Source organism: Mus musculus, chromosome 2 (genome assembly GCF_000001635.26).
Source record: "Mus musculus strain C57BL/6J chromosome 2, GRCm38.p6 C57BL/6J".
Classification (NCBI taxonomy): domain Eukaryota; kingdom Metazoa; phylum Chordata; class Mammalia; order Rodentia; family Muridae; genus Mus; species Mus musculus.
In genome coordinates, this window is record NC_000068.7 from 125,572,429 (window position 1) to 125,592,315 (window position 19,887).

Below are 19,887 nucleotides of genomic sequence, written 5' to 3' on the forward strand. Positions count from 1 at the left end.
ACAGAGACATGTCTGGAGTTGGAAGAATTATCATTTTGCAACGAGTACAGTAAAGAGACTGAGGACTGAGGCAAGAGTCAGCAGTGAGCACCACACCTACGAGAAAGCTTTAATGAGAGCCTGTGTGCACGGTCCTCAACGTGCTCCTTGCAGGCTATGTGCTGCCTTAGCTGAGGAGTGCTGCTTTTATATAGACCATTCAGGGGTTGTTAAAGAGTCAATGGCCCAGGTAAGAGAAGGGCTAGCCAAGCGGAAGAGAGAAAGTGAACAGAGCCAGGGCTGGTTCGAGTCCTGGTTTAACTCCTCCCTTGGTTAACCACCCTCATATCCACCTTGTTAGGATCCCTAACTGCTCTCCTGCTATTGTTGACTTTTGGCCCCTACATTTTGAACCCCTTGGTCGCTTTTGTTAAGGAATGCATAGGTACAGTACAGCTAACGCTCTTAAAGCAGAAGATACAGAGAACTAGATACACAAGACCAGGAGTATGAGCTATCAGAACACCAGCAATAGCTTCAGGATTGAAACCTGCATAAAGAAAAGGGGGGAATGAAGAGGTCAGCTCAGACCTTTAGAGTTTTCCAAAATTCCACTGGACCCACCCCCTCCTGGAAGAGACAGGTCAGAGAGCACATAGGCCAGAAGGGAGAGGCTGAGTAAGCCCCTACTACCTCATTCCCTAAAGACCAATCAGTTTAAAGGGCGCACTGCTCCACCAATCATATTGTGCCTAGTTGCTGATGCTCTATTCTGCCCCTGGAAACCATATTAAAACTCACCAAACAGGCTGCTAGGGGCTGCTGCCTCTCCTTTGGGTCTGGGATGACCCCAATGCATGGAAACAATAAATCCCTCTTGTGTTTTGCATTATAAAAAAAAAGAGTATGGAAGAGGAAATCCCTATTCTTAGAAAACACAAACTGAGGAATGTAGGTATAAAATATCACAATGTATGTAATGTACCACACCCTCAGATAGTTCTAGAATGAGTGAATGTGTGTGTGTGTGTGTGTGTGTGTGTGTGTGTGTTGTGTGTGAAAAAAGTCCTCAATAGCTACAGCTAGCTAAATGAGTGTTCTGTGAAACTATTTTTATTTTTGTAACAACCTTTTTGCAAGTTTGAAATTATTTCCAAATTTGAAAATTTATTTAAAATGTTTGGGAGCCATAAACAAAATCCTTTGAGATAGTATCTGGCATACAGCAAGAACACAATATATAAAAATATTGCTCCCAGTAACACACAGAATTTACAAAGTTAAAATGATATACAAAAGTGTTAGGAAAGATAGGTAGCTACAACTGTAAATGCTGTGCTAGAGGAGAAAGCAGACTCGGGGTGAGCACGGGGTAAACACGGGGAGCACTTCAGAGCCAGAGGTTCAGTGACGTCACTTGTCGCCCTCCTGACTGCCCCGCTTCCTTCCAATGATGCAGTTTCTGTTCATAAACACAGTCACAGAAGCATCACACTGGTGCAGCATGTGGAATCCACACCTAGGATGCTGATGGAGAAACTAAAAACCAGGCAAAAATGTCTACTGACAAGAAATATAGAAACGGTAACATCTGCGAACAGTACAACAGTCTATATGCATAAGAATGGATGAACTGGAATGTCAGCACGTGGAAAAGTCTTAGTGGCATGATATCAGGTAGAGAAAAACTCAGATTACAAGAATATAATGTGCATCAATTAATTTTATCATGTTTAAATACACACGCACACGCACGCATGCACGCATGTGCGTCAAGAAAAGCAACAAAAAGGCTTTTGAAATCAGATTTGTTAGCACAGCCTGGGAGGCGCTGTGGGAGGAGCTGAAGGAGAGGACTGCAGACCTTCTATTGCTTATCAAATGATGAGTTCCTGGCTGTTAGCTTGCCTACTTACCTACATGCTATTTATGGTCTTGGTATGTATCAAAATATTTCACCATCAGTTAAAATTACTTAAGAATAATAAGATTAGGAAAGTGTATCCAAATCTAAGATCCCCTGTGGTAACTTCTGGAAGTAGTACTATAAAGGACTTTGCAGGGCTTTCCTAATGTGACTCTGCAGTTTAGCACACTGGCTGTTCCTCCAGAGGGCATGGGCTTGATTCCCAGCACCTATATGGGGCTCACAACTGTCTGGAACTCCAGTTCCAGGAGATCTGATGCCCTCTTCTGGCTTCTGTGGTAGACAGATGGAAAAGCAGGCAAAATACTCACACATATAAATTTAAAAATTTTTAAATGTAAAAGATGTTATTTGAAAACGTTAAAATCTTACTGCATCAAATGTTTACGCATTACCCTGAACTTTGCTATGCGTTAGAAGCAGATAGAGCAGCATCACTCCTGTCCTAAATTCTGCACAACTAAAACAACCGTCAAAAATCTATCAGAAAGACTGCCATGATAAAACGCTGGCAGGATGGCCCCGTAGTGAAGCACTTGCTGCACATGCCTGACTACCTGAGTTTCATCCCCGGACACCATGGAAGGAGAGCAGACTATAAAGGTGTCCTTTGACCTCCACTCGCACTACGGTCCATGTGTCCCTACCCTACCACTGCATGTACATATGCACACATATACACGGCAAACATAAAAATATAAAAGGAGAAACAATGGGGGAAATGGGATAAATGGGGAGGAAGAGAGGGACAATACAGAAGGGAGAATGGATAAATAACAATAAAATACTAAAGGTGTTTGAAATAACCATAAGGAATCATATTGTATATTTACCTAATACTATAAACATGTATGTATGCACACACACATAGCCACACACACACATACTCATACGTATCACAGACATATACACAATATAAGTGAAGTTATGATACACGGGGAGATAATGACCTCCCACAAGTCATAGATCTATCAAAAGCCCAGTACCAGGCAGAAGAAATCTTCTTTTGAGTTTTAGTTGTCAAGTTAGTCCAAGAGACTCCCAAAACAATACAGCTACTTACACTGCCCTTGGCTTCCTCCCCAAAGTTGAAGGTAAGTCCCTGATGCTGAAGACAACACACACTCTGGGGATTTGAGCTGGATCCAAACTGCAAGTCTCCTCCCTGAAAACTAGCTTTCTTAGTACCAGATGTTGATACACAAGCTGTCAAGGGAGGACAGCAGTCAAACCTCCTACCCAGCTCATCCTACAAACCACAATACTGAGCAACATGGTGAGATATTCCTAAAAGTGCAACAGCGCGCTACAATGTGGCAGTAAGGAAGAGCTCTGGAACTGGACCTGAGGCCCACTCAGCAGGAGGAAGCCATGCCCGGTGCTGTAACCTAGCCAACCACTGTGACTAGTGAGGTCGTGGATCTTAGAAAATCTACCACTACCACTTTCCTAAGCCAGGATAATTACTAACCGGTAAATGCCCATCCTTACATCCACAGATAAATGAAGCTCTTGCCTCTCCTCAAAGAATATCCTTTTGTAGAAGCCACAACTGCTCAAAACGCAGAGAACAGCTGCTTGTGGGGCACCCATTTCTAAATGATTCATCTGCAACACAGCTCCCACGGCTCAGGGAACATCACAGAAATGGGGAAGTCTGCTGAAAGATTATGTTTTCTAGATATGACAGGGAAGCTACACTAAGGAAATCTCCACAAGGCCTGAACATTACAATACCAGGTGACATACCAAAGTAGATAAGGTATGCCTCACAGGGCCCCACACCTAACCAAGAACTGTAGGCCACTAAGGAATGCAAAAGAGAGGAAGGGAAGGAGAAAGGGGTGGGGGAGGGAGGGAGAAAGAGAATGAATAAATTGGTCTTTCCCAGGAATGAGTGCTTTGACTATCCAATACTAAATGGTCTGCTCTTAAGTCAAATACACATCAGCAACACTAAATAGACTCAACAGGTTCCATTTATCTATTAGTTCACACACACACACACAAACACACACACACACACACACACACACACACATGTGCGCGCCAATAATAATAAAGTAAAAGGAAGGAGGGAATGAAGGGAGGTGCGGGAGAAGCTAAATGGTGTAACTGTATTTTAATTAAGAAAGAGAGAAACACTGAAGTAAACTGAAGTGAGCTGAATGCACACTCCCCAGTATTTACTATAGCAGTTCTCGGATGTAAAGCTCTGCTCCTCAACAGCTCGGACCGGCTGACTGGTTATGCAACGCTCTCTCTTCACTTTGTAAGAATCATTGTTGAATGGAAGGAAGCACATCAGGCTGGAAGAGGGTCTAAGTGAGCCCTGCCCCTGAATAAAACTGTAATCTAGACAGGAAACAAAATCAGTACCAGTTTCTGCTTCTGCTTTCAGCCAGGCCGAGGACTGAGCACAGCGTACAGAGGTGGAGTCAGGAAGGGGCACTGGGACCGCAGAGTCTCCTTCGCTACTGGTCCAGCTGACAGTGTCTGCAGAGCTCTTGACCACCTTTCTCTGAAATAAATTGTCTTCATACTTAATGCCTGGGGAAATAGCTACAAATAGTTGTTTAAAATCCCAACATTAAAGAATAAAGACATAGAATTCCAATATTAAAAATACAAAAAGAAAGCACTGCCTGTTAACAACCTTGCTTGAATGCCAGCAGTAACTAGGAGACATCTCTCTTATGAATAGCATCCTATGTGCCAATGCTCGGGCCTCCCTGTCTGGCTATACCACAAGACAGGAGACAGTGAATGGTATCAGAATCAATCCTGAAAATCTAGCACACTTTCACTAGTCACTGTGATATAAATATTTTACTTCCTAACATATTCAAAATAAGTACTTTAACATATTCTGTTCCTAGGTAGGAAAGACCACTTGGATGCCAGATTACAGACAGATGATGCTTACAGAAGTGAACCTATGGCACAAGCCCGTTCCTCGCTAGTACTGAAGGCTCTCCGTGCCCATCACTCACAGGTATTATACTAAGTTAAATGGTTATTAAAGCGCCAGTTCCAGATTTCAGACACCTAATAACTACCAAAGAAAAAGAACATGTGGGGTCACTATCTATCTTTCATTTGTCTCTGGAGGGGGACAGAAAGCACTGCCTCAAGTTTGCTTGAAATTCTCCCAAGAATATTTCCTTTTTCTTCTATCTATTAAGAACTATTTTATTAGTATCGTCTGATAAAATATTTTCTTAAAAATTGTCTTTCTCATTTCCTGCATCCTTTCCATCTTAGCAGGCTTTTTTTTTTTTTTTTTTTTTTGGTCCACTTAATTTCCATGAGCAATTCTAAATCCTGTGGGTTTAATAAGCTATAAATCAGTCTTTTGTATTTATGGAAAGTATATTGCAAAGGTGGAATCATTGACTGGCACTCAGTGTCCTGAGCTGTATTGGCTTCAAGAAGCAAATCACGTACTGCTTCTATGACAAACTGGAGATTAGGCGTTTCAAGTCATCTTCCTCAGGAATGGAATTTGACCCACCCAAGGACAGCTGTGAACATCTAAACTCTTAGCTGATTGTCTCATGTCCACAGCCACGAGCCAGATAGGTCACACAGATGAGCTCCCACTGCTTGTGCAATTCGAAGCCCTGAAAGAGCTCCAGATGAATTTTGCATTGACAGAAAATGAGAAGGCCTTGAAAATTTGCATTTTCACTATAGGAAAAGTCAAATTCCTGAGCATCTAAATAAGAATGTAATAAACATCTAGAATAACCACGAGCCAGTGAGGGTGGTGTTCCTTTTTACTTTTAAAGGCTCCTTGAGTCTTTTTTAAAACATTGGCATGATTCCTTCATCACCTCTACTCCTAAAACTGCTATTTTTCTTATTTTAATTCTTTGCCCCCAATATTCTCAATGAAGTATTAAGCAATGCTCTTGGGACGTGATCTCGCCAGTCATTTTTATTGCTGGGAACTATGTAATAGTAACACTGTTGTAAAAATAAAGAATAAGCGTATATACTAAGATGAGGTGGGCTGACCACATCGGTTCCTCTGACTCTGAAGTCCTGTCCTCTTTTCATATGTAGGATGCAGACAGGACAACAGATACCATGGTTAGGAGCTGGGCCAGGGAGCTAGATTCTCTTTTTCTGGATGGCCAACCCATAACACAGGCTTGCTCATAGCAACTCACTAATTTATCTCCCACACTGAACACCCATCCCCAGCTTATAAGCATTTCTAGTAGGCATTAGCACCAGATGCTCAAAAATGGCCTTGAAAAGCCTTTAATGATGACATCTTCCCAGACCCAAACTCTAATGTCTAAAGCTTCCCCAAAGGATATTATCAGACACTCCCCCACTTCTGGTCCTAAACACTAAAACAGACTGGCCATATACTACAACAGGATTCTGAAATCTTCACGAATGCTCCACCCATGTGATCGTAAATTGGTCAGACTGTTTTAACTGGTCTCAGGCAGTATTTGTGTGACTAAAAGAACACAGGGAATTCATTCTGTAAGCGCACACACATGAGACATCTATGAAACTGGACTCCGGGAATTTCAGTAAATGAATCAAACCTCTTGCTTGTTTCTTTTTAACAATTTTGGGACCTTAATGGCACTTTTTGTATAAGTAAGACATAAATTCACAAGGACAAGAAATTGACTTCTAACCTCTTCCTGAGAAGAAAAAAAAAGAAAACCAAAACAAAAGCAACTAACCCTCTGTCTTAATATAATGAAACAGTAAGAACACAATTACTTACTTTCTAAATGTTATGCCCTTACAAAAAAATAACATATACATGTCTAAGTAAAAGATGTCTAGAGGCTAAATGCCCTGCCCTCATAGTGATGGAGCTATGAAGTAATTTAAAAAACAAAATCTAACAACAAATGTAGTCAATCCAGTAGACCTGCTGCAATAAAGCTTTTAAAATCATTGGTGAAAACACACATCTGAATGTGCTCATCATAAAATGGAGACCAGACAACCTTGCCTTCTGCAGTCCTAAGCACACTTGGCATTCAACAGCTCTAAGAACATACCTTCTCCTGCTCTGAGGCGACACTGTCTGTAAGCAAGGACAGCATATCGTGAAGAGCTTTTTGTATGCAGGCTTTTACTTTCTCAAAGTACTGTACAGATATCCATTTGGAAGAACAAGCTGACATGGCTTCCAAAAGCTGCTTGTCCTGTGAGTCCCCACCGTACTCCAGCTGCGTGTCCTTTAGAAGATAGGCAAGTACAGTGAGGGTGTCTTCCTCATACTGACGGATTTCCACTTGTGTCTGCTGGGCTTCCTGCAGTGTCCACTCCTTGCGACTCTGGTCCAAACATGCCTGGAATTCTGTCTCCTTCTGAAGAAGTAGTTCAGCTTTTTGCTTCACAAAGTCCTCTTTAGCTGCTGCAAGCACCTCATTAATTTTATTTCGATGATCCTCTAAAAACTGCCGATAATCCTCCTCGTTTTGTTCTTGAATCTTGTGGATTTCTTCCTGTTTTTCTTTGTTCCACTCAGTTCTGGCCTTAGCCACCTCAGCTCTGACAATCACTGGGACTTCCTCATCCTTCAACTCCAGCTCCTTCTGCAGAGAGTGGACTTTCTCCTCCAGCTCCTTGACAGACATGACATTTGGCTTCATATTTTCCAGCTCACTTTTCCACTTCTCTTTAGCTTCAGAGAGTGCGAGTGACAGCTAAAAGACACAGCAGCACACATTTGAAAGGTATAGCAGTACCCGTGGTACAGCAGCACATAGCTGGAAGTCTCTGACAGTCTTTACTATCAGCAACTCCTAAGTGTCTGGGCTAACCTCACAAATGAATGAGCAATTTCAAATACAAAGAGAAAAATAAATCTGGCTGTGAAAAGATGCTTATACTAGACTTAAGGATCTCCTCTGATGTGTGTGTGTGTGTGTGTATGTGTGTGTGTGTGTGTGCAGCAATCTCCCAGCCTCAGCCTCCTCGGTGCTGGGGTATGAGTGCCTTCTGAATTCGTGAGGACCTTCAGGCTCCTGTGTTCTCCTGCCTAACCAGCTTTATTCCTTCCCCTGGCCTTGGGGGTCTCAGCACCATACTGTTTCTGTGACCCCTTTCCCTCTGAAAGATTTCCTTTGAGATATTTCAGACACACAAACATGTTCTGTGTGAGAGTAGTGTATGTGTGACACACACTCATGGTCTGCGTGTTACCTAGCAAACAACACTGACATTTATTTACTGGCGTACAGTGGCTTCATTCTCTGTGGCCGATGACAACCTGAGCGACAGACCTGCTGGACTTAAAGCATACACTGCCGCACAGCTTCATTTTTCAGACCTAAAGTTCACCATGATACACAGGTGGTAAAAACTACTTTTCCCAACGTGTTAGCAGGCTATCAATCACAAGGCCCCGACCATGGAGCAAAGCACTGGTCATTCTCAGGCTTTCAAACCATTTGTTGAACATTTACTCCTCCTGGCCAGTCCCTAACGCCTGTCCTTATGAACTGTGTTGCTGTGACTCAAGGCAGGTTTTGCTTGCAAATGCATTCTGTTGTGTGGACTACAATACCTTTTCCAGAACAGTAAAAAAGGTCTAGTCCTTTATTTTTCAAAATGAATTTTAGAATTACTGGGTCGAACTTTAAAGTTATTTTCAGCTTGCTTGTCTTTTGGTTGGAATTAGTTTAAGCCCCATAAATTGAGTTGGGGACATGGCAGATGGCTGCAAATCTGGGTTTATCTTTGTAAAGAGCAGATAGCTGGGTATTTACACAGTGAACGCACTGTGCTCTAGGACTACAGACAACCCAGGAAGTCTTCACATGTATGAAAGGATGACGAGGAGCAGAGACCTGTCCTCAGTCCCAACCAACAGCTGCTGATAGAGCAGAGATAACGTCTGAGTACAGCAGTCCCTGACAAGGAGAGGTTTAAGGTGCTGAGATGTACTGTCTTCCCTATAGTAAGATAAGAAGATTCCACTGCTAAGGCTCAATGTGCAGTGTGATAAGTCAACCCCAGGAGCTGGTGCACGTCTCAGAGCAGGGGTGGGAGGGCTATGAAGATGGGAGGACAGAGAAGGTAGAAGGACAGTAGAGGGGGTAGGATGGAGGAGGTGGGTTCACAGTGGAGGGGGGAGGATGGTGGAGGTGGGAAGACGGTAGAGGGGGAAGGACAGTGGAGCGGGGAGGATGGTGAGGATGGTGAAGGTGAAAGCACAGTAGAGGTGAAACACAGTGGAGGTGGAAGGACAGTGGAGATGGGAGAATAGTAGAGGTGGAGCACGGTGGAGATGGGAACACAGTGGAAGAGGGAGCACAGTTGAGGTGGGAGCACGGTGGAGGTGGAGCACAGTGACAAAACTGCATAGCACTTACCCTATGGGCCACAGCCAGCTCCTGCTGCTTTGCCCACTCCTGCTGCTGGGCTCTGAGCAGAGCCTTGTACTCTGCAAGCATGGGCAGCTCCTGTATCCAGCGACTTCGGGCATTCTGCACAGCTGTTTCCACCTACAGGAGATGACAGGAGAGAGGCACAGCAAGGGTCAATTTTCACAGGGCATGTCCTCTTACGTATTTTACATTGTCTCTCCCTATGTTACAACTACACTGACTTTATACAAACAGTAAGCATCAATGCTTCTTTCTAAATATATATTCTGTCCCCTGCAAACAGCAAAACAGGAAGAGGGAATCCGAATCTGATGAGTGATACGGTGATCAAAAGCTTCATACAGTGCTATCTGCCATTTCCAACCAAGTTCTATTTATCTTGGGAGAAAAAAAGAAAGAATTCCGGAGTATCACCTAGTGCCAGCTGAATCAACCACTGTGCCCACCATCTCCTCTTCACCCAACACACCATGTGGACGCATGCACATATGCAAACCACTGCCATGAGCAGGAAGGGGGTTTTTGCTTTTTTGGTTTTTTGGGGGTTTGTTTTTAAGAGCTGCATATCTAGCACACATTGCTAGTGTCAAGAATGAATGTGGACATAAGAATACACTTGGCCCATTAGGTCCAGACCAAAACTCTGAGTATGATGAACTCTGAGGATGACCTGGTCATAATAATCAACCAATTACGTGGACATAGCTTATTAAATCTTTTTTTCTCCTTTTCCTTTCTTCCTTTCTTCCTTCCTTCCTTCCTTCCTTCCCCCCCCTCTCTCTTTCTTCTTTCTTTCTTTCTTCCTTCCTTTCCTTCTTCCTTCCTTTCTTTCTCTCTCTCTCTCTCTCTCTCTCTCTTTCTTTTAAAACCGATATACACATACCAATGCAGAGCTAACACAAACACTTTACAATGAAAGTACTAATTGCACATGCGTATAAACTCTAGGTGGTCTATGGCAAGAAGATAGAGTTCCTACTGAAATATAAGTCCCTCTGGAGACATTTCCTCCAGACTGTTGGCTTTCTTAGATTTCTTCACATGACCTAGAATTTCATATACTCCAGACAGACACTCTAAACACTTCTCTAAGCAACATTTTCTTAACCTTGGTAAAGATTTCAGAAGACTGCTGGCTTGGGAACTCACTACGTAGAGCAGGTTGGCCTGGAACTCACTATGTAGAGCAGGTTAGCCGGGGACTCACTATGTAGTCCAGGCTGACTTGGGGACTCACTATGTATTCTAGGCTGGCTTAGGGACTCACTAAGTAGACCAGGTTGGCCTGGGACTCACTAAGTAGACCAGGCTGGCTTGGGGGACTCACTATGTAGAGCAGTCTGGCCTAGGACTCACTACATAGGTCCCAGGTAGGCTCTTTATTTTTAAAATAAAAGATCTAAAATAATAAATACATGGCAGATTTTTAAGACATTACCTGCCTTTTGCACTCATCTCTGTCATGGATAAACAGTGCAGCTCTCAGGAGACTCACTGCACTAACTAACCTAGATATAAGAAAAGAATCATCTCTATTCCATTAACATGGGCTGCACTTTCCTAATACAGGTTTGCTTTGAAAATGTTTCGTCTGTGTTTAAAGTGAGGCTGTGAGTGTTTGAGGGGAAGGCAACTGCCCACTTTTGGCCGCTGAAGGGAATAACAAAGCTCTGCTCTGGGGCACACCTGCAGATTCAATTCCGCATAGATTTCAACACAAATGCTGTTAAATAGTTTAATCTAAAATTACTATTTAAAAAATACATTAGTGGAATATTTTCAATAAAACTAGATGTGAAAAATTCTTAATTTGAATGTTAAAAACACCCCACACAGACACACACACCCATACACACACAGATCTCAGGGAACAAGTACTTTGAAAACTCAAATAACACAGAAAGAGAGTTTTATAACAGAAATTAAAAAAAAAAAAAGCTTTAGAGATAACTGCAGTAGCTTTTCTAGTCTAGAAATACTAAAACATTAAAAATGTATAAGGTTATAATCCAGTTCAAAGGCAGTGTTTCCCAGATTTTCTTAAATCGGCAGTCCCAAACTCTACTGGTGGCTTCTGTCACCTTTTGTGCAATAATCTCACAGTACTTGAGCTCCAACTCAACTTCGGGCTTCCTCAGAGCCTCCTTGGTAGCAAGCTCCTTCTCCTGCTGGACTTGGCGAGCCTGCTCCTCTGCCAGGACTGCTGCTGCCTCTGCCTTAGACACGGCAGCAGGACAGGCCACCTGCTCGGTCTGGCTGCCGCGGTCTGAGGTGGTCTTTCTCCAAGCCGCAAGACTGTCATCCAGTTTGGACTGCCACTCCTTTTCCAGCTGTTGAATGAGTTTTTGTCTGCTCTGTTTTTAGAAGCAATGAGAAGAAAAATTCTGAATAAAGTAAAAACTAGAATTACAGGTTACTCAAAAGCAACTACAGGTGCACTTAAAAACCTTGGAGGTGTGGAGACTCTGCTAACACTGTGGTACAAAAGTTGTCACTGATAAAGTTTGTGTCCATAATCCCACATTTTTAGGTGAGTTTAGAGCTTTGCACACTGGGCACATGTGTGCCACAGCCAATGGACGGACCTGATAAATACTGTACAGTAATTTTATGAGGGTTAAAAATTTAGCCCACAGAAATTTCCAAGCAACAACTGAAAGTTCCTCTTTGGCTTCACTTACAGAACAGAATTTACATAAAGACTTAATTATAGCATTAAGGGTGGACTACCTCAGGGTCAGTCAGTATGGGCCCTAGAAACTGATTCTGCCACCATAGAGATGTCATGACAAAAACTAACGAAATCCTTTTCTACAGAGTTTCACATCAATAACCCTTTCCACAGAGCAAGCACTGAGTAAATCCATCAACAAGGGCAAGGAAGCGGTGTAAGAAGGAAGCGGTGTAAGGGAAGGCTCACTCACCTGAATACCCCGGAACCACACTTGCTAGAATCTAAGGTTTACCAATTTGACAGCACCCAGGAAGGAGGCATTACACAGAAAACCTCCTCGTGATTGCCCCACTCTCAGCAATGCTGGAGAGGGGAGTGGGGGACTCCAATTAGTCTTAGGCAAAACTATAAAGTGGCAAAAATGGCCTTTCCTTTTTGCCTATTCCCGTCTACTGAATATCTGGAGTTCTAAAAGTACTTCTTGACTACCAAACTAACAGAATAGCAAGCTCATAGGCAGAATCCAGCTTAAACAAGCTAGAATTCTGGTTTTTTGTTTTGTTTCATTTCTAAGTGTTTACGATCATACATTGGTCCTTAAATTTTTATGAAACTAGCCTAGTGCAGTGGTGGCACACGTGGAAGTGGAAGGCAGAGGCAGACAGCCCATAGTCCACAGCCAGCCTGGTCTACATAGCAGGTTCCAGGCTACAAAGTATGACCTTGTGTCAAACAGAAGGCAGAGAAGAGGGAGGAAAGACAGACAGCACATGCTGGTGAGGACATAGATGACAGGGAAGCCTTGGACACCGCTGGCAGGAATGTTAAGCCCAGTCCAGCCACTGGGGAAGCCAGCATGGAGGATCCTCAAAAACTAAAGCTACAAAAAGGCCCTGGAGCATCACTCCTGGGTGCTCACCCAAGGCGGCAGATGGCAGAGACACTCACATGATACACTCGCACGACACTCACTGCCTTGCTGCATATGACAGCTACCATGTAGGCTTAACCCACATGTCGGCAGCAGGGTAACCAACAGGGAATGCAATTTACACACAACAGAGTGTGCCCCCGCCCCCCGCCCCAGTCATAAAGAACCACCAAGTTACCAGCACTTGCAAAAAAGCAGATGCAACTGAAGGTACTTAGACCGAGAAAACACAGTCAGTCTTAGAAAACACATCTATCATCTGTCTTAGATTTCATAAAGATACATGACATCAAGTATATACAGGCAACATGGACTACAAGTAAAAACGCAGAGAATAAAAGGAACCATGGGCTGGGGAAGGAAAGAGGGGAAGCCGAGCCCGGGCAGTGCCTGGACGAGATGCTACGCACATTCTCAGAGTTGCATGAAACCATGTGCTACATTTTTTATTAAACAAATTAATTGTAATTAATTAATTTTTGCTGCTAAGCCTGCCCATCACTTTTCTTTTAATCCCATAAATAATTATTTATGTCTATACTTACATAGTTAGAGACTCTGGCACAGACTTATTAGTCATTTCATAATAAGAAATTTAGACTATAGTTTCATTTCTAGGAATCATAGAAATATCCAAAAAAAAAAATCGTGAATTTGGATAAATATCATGGGTAATTTTGAAAAGTCAAAGTGGCATAAAGGGTACCAACAGCTAGATTCTGAGACAGACAGACAGACAACCATTTATATACTTGTTAATTAATTTTAAGTCATATGTTCAGAAAGAATGGTCTGCAGTTATTAATGTATTTAGTGACCAGAAGCCAGGTGTGCTGTCTCATTCCCTTAATCCCTGCATTCAAGAGGCAGAGGCAGGCAGATCTCTGAGTTTAAGGCCAGACTGGTCTACATGGCGAGTTCCAGGCCAGCCAAGGCTGGAAAAATAAGCACTGACAAGGAGACTGTGAGCAGCCCCTTCCTTCCAGGTATCACATGTGCTCCGGGCTAACATCACCTCCTTCTCAGCCTGCTGTGTAGCTCCAGCAGCTTGCTCCTGCAGCCAGCTCTGCCTTTCCGTCTTCAGAGTTTCTTGGTACTTCTCTTCCAGTTCTAACTTCAGCTTGCGCACGTATTCTTCTCTGGCTTCCAAAAGCTGTCTCTGTGAATAAACTCAAGTAAGCGTCTGTGCAGCTCCAGCAGTCACCAAGTTAAAATGTTTCAGTGGTAGCGGCAGGAAGATGAGTTCAAGGTCACTATCAGCTCCACAGCAGGTTCAAACCCAACCTGGGCTTCAGTGTAAGACTGCCTTTGTAAAAAACAAAACAGCACATAGCATGGGCCTTGGTCCTGAACACAGCATGAGCCTCGGTCCTGCACGTTTCATAAATTCTGCATCCAGGCTGAGTTCCTTGCCTAACACTCAGATCAATGACTCTCTCCCAGTTTTAATTTTTATACAGTCACTAAAAGCTAAGGCCTCATTTTGAAAGTAATTTTAAATCCTTTGTAACTCCTTGGTAGCCGACGCTGACTAAAACTGCTCCTTTTACTGTTCATCTTCCGCAGAGAGGCATGTACCCACATAGCATGCTTTCCATCAGGCTCATCTACTGAAATATGGCCAAAATATTCTGTGACCTGAACTCCTCATTTGCTCATCCCCGCCCTTGGCTCATGGCAATACACTGCTTTGTAAGACTCCGTACTCAAAACATCTGGACAGAATATTTACTTAGGACTTTGCACCTAGTTTCTAGCTTTGAAGCAGGTAGCTTTCAAACTGTGGTCTGCAGGCTGGTCCAAGCAAGGAGTGAGCCCTCCACCTCCAGAGGACAAAGCTGACCACTGTTTATTATGCATATACCCCTGGCAGACGGGTGAGACAAAGAACACACTGCTTTCTCCAGCTCCCCTGAGAGCCAGTAGTCTATCTACTTGGAGTGTGACATGTGTCAGGGGAAAGCCACTAACAGCACCCCATGCAGTGGTCAGAGCCACTGACGGCTCACTGTGCAGCGCTCACAGCTGCTGACACACTCTGTGCAGCACTAGTAAGCTATGTAGGGTCTCCTGGGCAAGCACAGGTAGCAAATAGATGAAAATGGAGATGCCACGAGGCTGAAGGGAGTGAACCTGTTTCACTACTTTTTAACTGTGTGAGCTGTATTAACATGACAAAACCAAAAAAAAAAAAGGCATCTACGAACACCTCTGCCACTGTTCCCTGGGGCAGATGCCTTAGTATAAATGATGAGGCATGAGAGGGGATGGTGGGAGCAGCCTACCTTCTGCTCCTGAGCCTTTTCCATGGTCTTCCTGAGAGTGGACTCCAGCCCATCCTTCTCTCTGCATACCTCCAGGTAACACTCCTGCACAGCAGCCATCTCCTTGTTCATCTTATCCAGGTCAGACCTTGACGACACAGAAATGGCAAGTAAGGGATTGGGTGCTCATGCGCAAGCACACACACACACACACACACACACACACACACACACTCGAACATGTATACAACTTCTGCGTCACAGCCACTTCCTCCAAGTTACAAAGCAAACAGGCAGCAGAGGCCCCTCTTACCTGAGCTGTGACTGGGTCCCCTCATAGACCTCCAAGAGATGCTGCTTCTCCACAGCGTGCTTTGCTAGAAGGCTCTCTCGGATCTGCGCCTTCATGGCTTCGTGGTGCTGCTGGTAAGTCCTCTCACACCTAGCCAGAGAGAGGCACTAGAGCAATGAAGCACCAGGGACAGAGTGAACTGGCAACTGCCCTGCCCTGCCCTGCCTGCCCTGCCCTGCCTGCCCTGCCTGCCCTGCCTGCCTGCCTGCCCTGCCTGCCTGCCTGCCCTGCCTGCCTGCCCTGCCTGCCCTGCCTGCCTGCCTGCCTGCCCTGCCTCCCTGCCTGCCTGCCCTGCCTCCCTGCCCTGCCTCCCTGCCTGCCTGCCCGGCCTGCCTGCCTTCCGTGGCTTTTCATTAATACAAATTATAATTAGGTCAGTCTGCTTTCCCACAACCAAAACAAGAATTTAAACCCCATTGTCTTACAGGAATCTTTTCTTCATGTTTTTTAGAGAAAACTGGATCCTTGAGTGTGAGAAGATCCCAGTACTTCAAACAGAATCATAATGGGTCAGCCTGGTGCTGTGTGTATTCAAATGCTAAATTCTGTACCCCAAGATCTGGCTGTTCCAAGATGAGCAGGTCCTCATGTATACCAGCTCTGTAAACCTTGCCCCTCAAGTTATCGATGACTGGTCAATAAAGATGCCTGTAGCCTAGAGGTGGGCAGAAGAGAGGTAGGCAGAGCTGAAGGTTCCCAGGCTTGGGGTCTCAGGGAGAGACGACCAGGAGGAAAGGGAAGGAGGAAGAGGAGACATAGGGTAGGAGGATTGTGAGTGCATGGCCATGAGGGCCAGATGGATAGGGGTGGCCCAGGTGAAACACAGCAAGTGATATGTTAGGACTATTGACAGGGAAGTAGACAAAATAGCATAGAGGGTTGATATCTGCCCAGCTCTAGTGCTTTAAGATAAATATGAAGGCTTTTATGTCTTTTATTTGGGAATTAAATTATCTAAGGTGGGGTAAAAATCCCCAAATAATATTTACTGCAGGGGCTGGCGAGATGGCTCAGTGGTTCAGAGCACTGACTGCTCTTCCAGAGGTCCTAAGTTCATTTCCCAGCAACGACATGGTGGCTCACAACCATCTGTAATGGGATCTGATGCCCTCTTTTGGTGTGTCTAAAGACAGCAACTCAAATACATAAAATAAGTAATTCTTTAAATAAAAATATTTACTGCAACACAGACTAGTTTGTCTATGCCAAGGATTGTTGTTGATAAAGAAATGATTCTTTAATTGAACTAACTGAGAAATAGTTCCCAAATTCAAATCATATATATCTAATACACAGACATCAGCAGACTCCATCTTACAAGTCATCTTCCAATGTGCTGTTTACAAATTTATAACTCAGTATTTGGAAGTAAAAACCCCTCCTGAGTCCCGGTTGAGCTTTTGGAAGCGGCTGCAGTATTTCTGGGAAGCAGTTGAGAAGAGCTAGAGTCAGCCCCCCACCAACGCTGTCTCCGTGCTCGACGTTATACTCCAGGAGGAAGGAATGGCGAGGACGAGAACTCACCTAGCCACAGCTTCCTGCTTATCGTGGTCAAACTCCTGCACCATCTGTCTCATCTGATTACACAAGTCTTGATTTGTACTTCTCAGTTTTTCTTCAGCCTCTTTCAGTTCCTAGGCAAAGAATAATGGATTACAGAAAAGAAACTCACCCGCACTCATCTGTCTGACCGCTCGACACCCTGGGCCTCACAACAGCATCTGATACAATCTCATAATTCTACACAAGACCAAGTGTCTTCCTAGTAAGACAGACATATTTCTGTGTAAACAGCATCCTAAACAGGAGTAAACAAAATCTTGTTTTTGTTTTGAAATGTATTAAACAGAAATATTTAACCAGAGACATATTAGTTGACTGATACCTTGAAATAAGCCTTAGAATTCAATAACCATCATCTAAGCAAACAAGGTTTTACATCTTGGTCAAGAACTGGCTAAGAAGAGGAGCAAATCTATTGGCTAGGCTACCACATGAAACAGTTAACCTTCTAATAAAAGCACTACCCAGGCACTAGTAAGGGAGAACGGCTGGAGCCCATAAGGGCTTCCCACACACGTCCCCCAACTAACATTGCCTGTGTCTGTTACATACATCTAAGTTACCTTCATATTCAATAAGGCCATGAAAATGCTCATAAAATGCCAGGTCGTTCACCTGATTCTGTTTTTGTAAAACTTGAACTTCATTTTTCAGTTGCAGAATATCTTCTCTGTTAATTGCCTCAGAAGATTCGAGCCATAACTGCTTAGTTGTTTTTTCAGAGGTGTCTGTTTTAGTCTGAAAGTTTAAAATGGTTTTAAGTTTAAAACAAACAAAAAACAAAACTATACACACACACACACACACACACACACACACACACACACAATTTGAAACAATTTCTTTAGGAAAAGGTGTTTACCAGATAATTTCCCTGTCTTCTTCTTTGTCCTCAAGGCAGAAGTTAGCGCTGCTGTGTGACCCCTGCTCTACAGGCTCTATCCAAATGCCCACTAGCACTCGAACATCCCGTTCTGCACCAAGACTAAATCTATGCCACATGGTGTTTGGTTGCCATGTCTCCTCCTGCTGAAATAGTTCTTCAGTCTGTTTCCAAACCCATGGCACTTTCTAGGCGTGCTAAGCTTTGTAAGCTGTTTCCTTGCTGGGTTTCTTTTTTTTTTTCTTTTCTTTTCTACTGTTATTAAATTCAGGATAGGCATCTCTAGCACAAATGCTAAAAAATGATATATGTTCCTTTTAAGAATCATGGGACAAAAACATGTCTGACCACTAGTGAGGACCAGCTGAAAGCAGAGCCTCCCAGGCATCACGCCTGCCACTCGCTGTCTCACACACTAATTAGTAAGGTATACCTCAGACCTCAGGAGAAGGCTACTTTGAGAATAGTTACTCCATAGGATTACCACATACTCTGCTCTGTGCCCCTTTGTACCAGCACTGCCTCATTCTGTACCTAATTCAGTAGATACCGTTTTAAGGTACATGATGTACGCTGGCCCACTGCTTTCCAGGCAAGTCATGAACACGAGCATCCTGCCAGGGGGTGCAGGAACAGCCTCCATCCTCTCGACTGACCGCTAACATCAGCAATTATTCTCAGGGACTGAGCTGGATGGGAAAGGGGAAGCTAACAGTTCTTTCGACTGAATTCTGTGCTGGCCCCAGAGTGGCACCTCTTTGTTTACAAGACTGTGTGTGTTCCCTTCCATTCGAATGCTCCCATATCTATAAGTTCCTTACTCTCTGTATGGGAATTAATACATCTACTTAGTTTACGACAATACCTGTAATCTATTCCATGATTTTATCTGGTCAAAGTCATAAGAAAACTGTCACAGATTGCTTTAAAGGGGGGAGGGGGCCTGTTGCGCTGACCACATAAACATGTGGCTAATTGGCTTTTTAAACTGATTTGCCAAAGGAATTCCAGAGACTTTGGATCTGTAAGCTAGAGAAATGCTGAATGGCTATAGGCAGAGCGCAGTGGGCTATTCTGCTGGGATCGTGGGAGGATAACAGACATGCAGACAGTGACGTCTGGCTTTCTGGGTTTCAGCAGGCAACTGGACTACAAGGCCATTGCGTAACATTCTAGAAAAGAATCTACCTGCATTCTGCCGCATCCTGAGAATGTGAGTGAGGCTAAAGGTGAAAGTAATGGGATAATCCATTCTGGAAAAGAAAAGTTATGACATCACAGCATCTCGGCTGAGACATGGCTACTTCTTACTGCTCTGGGCTGCTCTCAGTTAGGGATCAGGTAAGAGAGAGCAGGTGAAGCAGAAAGATACTAAAAATGTGCAGTTTGTAAGGAAAAGGAATGAATGTGAATACATTTAAACTTACAGACATGGCAAGCCTGGAGAAAACAACACTAACATTAGAGATTACTGCAGAGGGGCCTCATGTTCCTGACTGAATGTATCTGAGTTAGAGTTTACCTGGGCATCAGAGATGGATGTTATGATTAAAGCTGCTATGTTTGGGTGTAAAGTTGAGAAAGGGCAGAAGGAGGATTGCTAGTCTAGATCATCAACTTCTGAGCATTTAGAATCACCTAGGAGTCACACTTCAGTGAGTGGCGAGCCTGTGAGAGCATTTTTTATGGAGTGTAACTAAGGATGACGGGAAGGGCCACCTATGTGGCAACATTTGGTGAACTGCAGCCTGGGAGTGAGTTAAGGAAAAGGAAGGTGGGTGAGGGCCAGCAGCCATCTTTCTCTGCTTCCTTCCCCACCACAATAAGCCAAACCCTTTACCAGGAGGTAAAATTACACTTTCTTCGGTTGCTTCTTGTTGAGGGTGGCGTAGATATGTTGTATATTATGGCTGATCCCTCAACAGGCACTTATTTTCA

The 19,887-nt window shown here is 43.8% G+C and overlaps 1 protein-coding gene across 9 annotated transcripts in view; it reads right to left on the reverse strand.

Annotated features, from left to right (window-relative positions):
* The window catches only part of Cep152 (centrosomal protein 152), a 75,311-nt gene that overhangs the window by 22,565 nt on the left and 32,859 nt on the right, over nucleotides 1–19,887 (reverse strand). For 7 of the 9 annotated variants that reach the window (XR_001783212.2, XM_017319354.2, XM_011239870.2 and 4 more), the window contains exons 14-22: nucleotides 17,682–17,804; nucleotides 17,028–17,137; nucleotides 15,465–15,593; nucleotides 15,173–15,299; nucleotides 13,903–14,046; nucleotides 11,364–11,636; nucleotides 9,268–9,399; nucleotides 6,946–7,596; nucleotides 4,286–4,427 (exon numbers count right to left, since the gene is read on the reverse strand). Coding sequence is in view for 6 of the 9 variants with exons in the window: in XM_017319354.2 (XP_017174843.1) it covers nucleotides 4,286–4,427; nucleotides 6,946–7,596; nucleotides 9,268–9,399; nucleotides 11,364–11,636; nucleotides 13,903–14,046; nucleotides 15,173–15,299; nucleotides 15,465–15,593; nucleotides 17,028–17,137; nucleotides 17,682–17,804 (1,831 nt within the window). In the remaining 3 variants the exon portion in view is untranslated. Of the gene's footprint in view, nucleotides 1–4,285; nucleotides 4,469–6,945; nucleotides 7,597–9,267; nucleotides 9,400–11,363; nucleotides 11,637–13,902; nucleotides 14,047–15,172; nucleotides 15,300–15,464; nucleotides 15,594–17,027; nucleotides 17,138–17,681; nucleotides 17,805–19,887 lie in introns of all 9 variants that reach the window. The other 2 variants (XR_001783214.2, XR_001783213.2) reach the window with 1 other exon arrangement.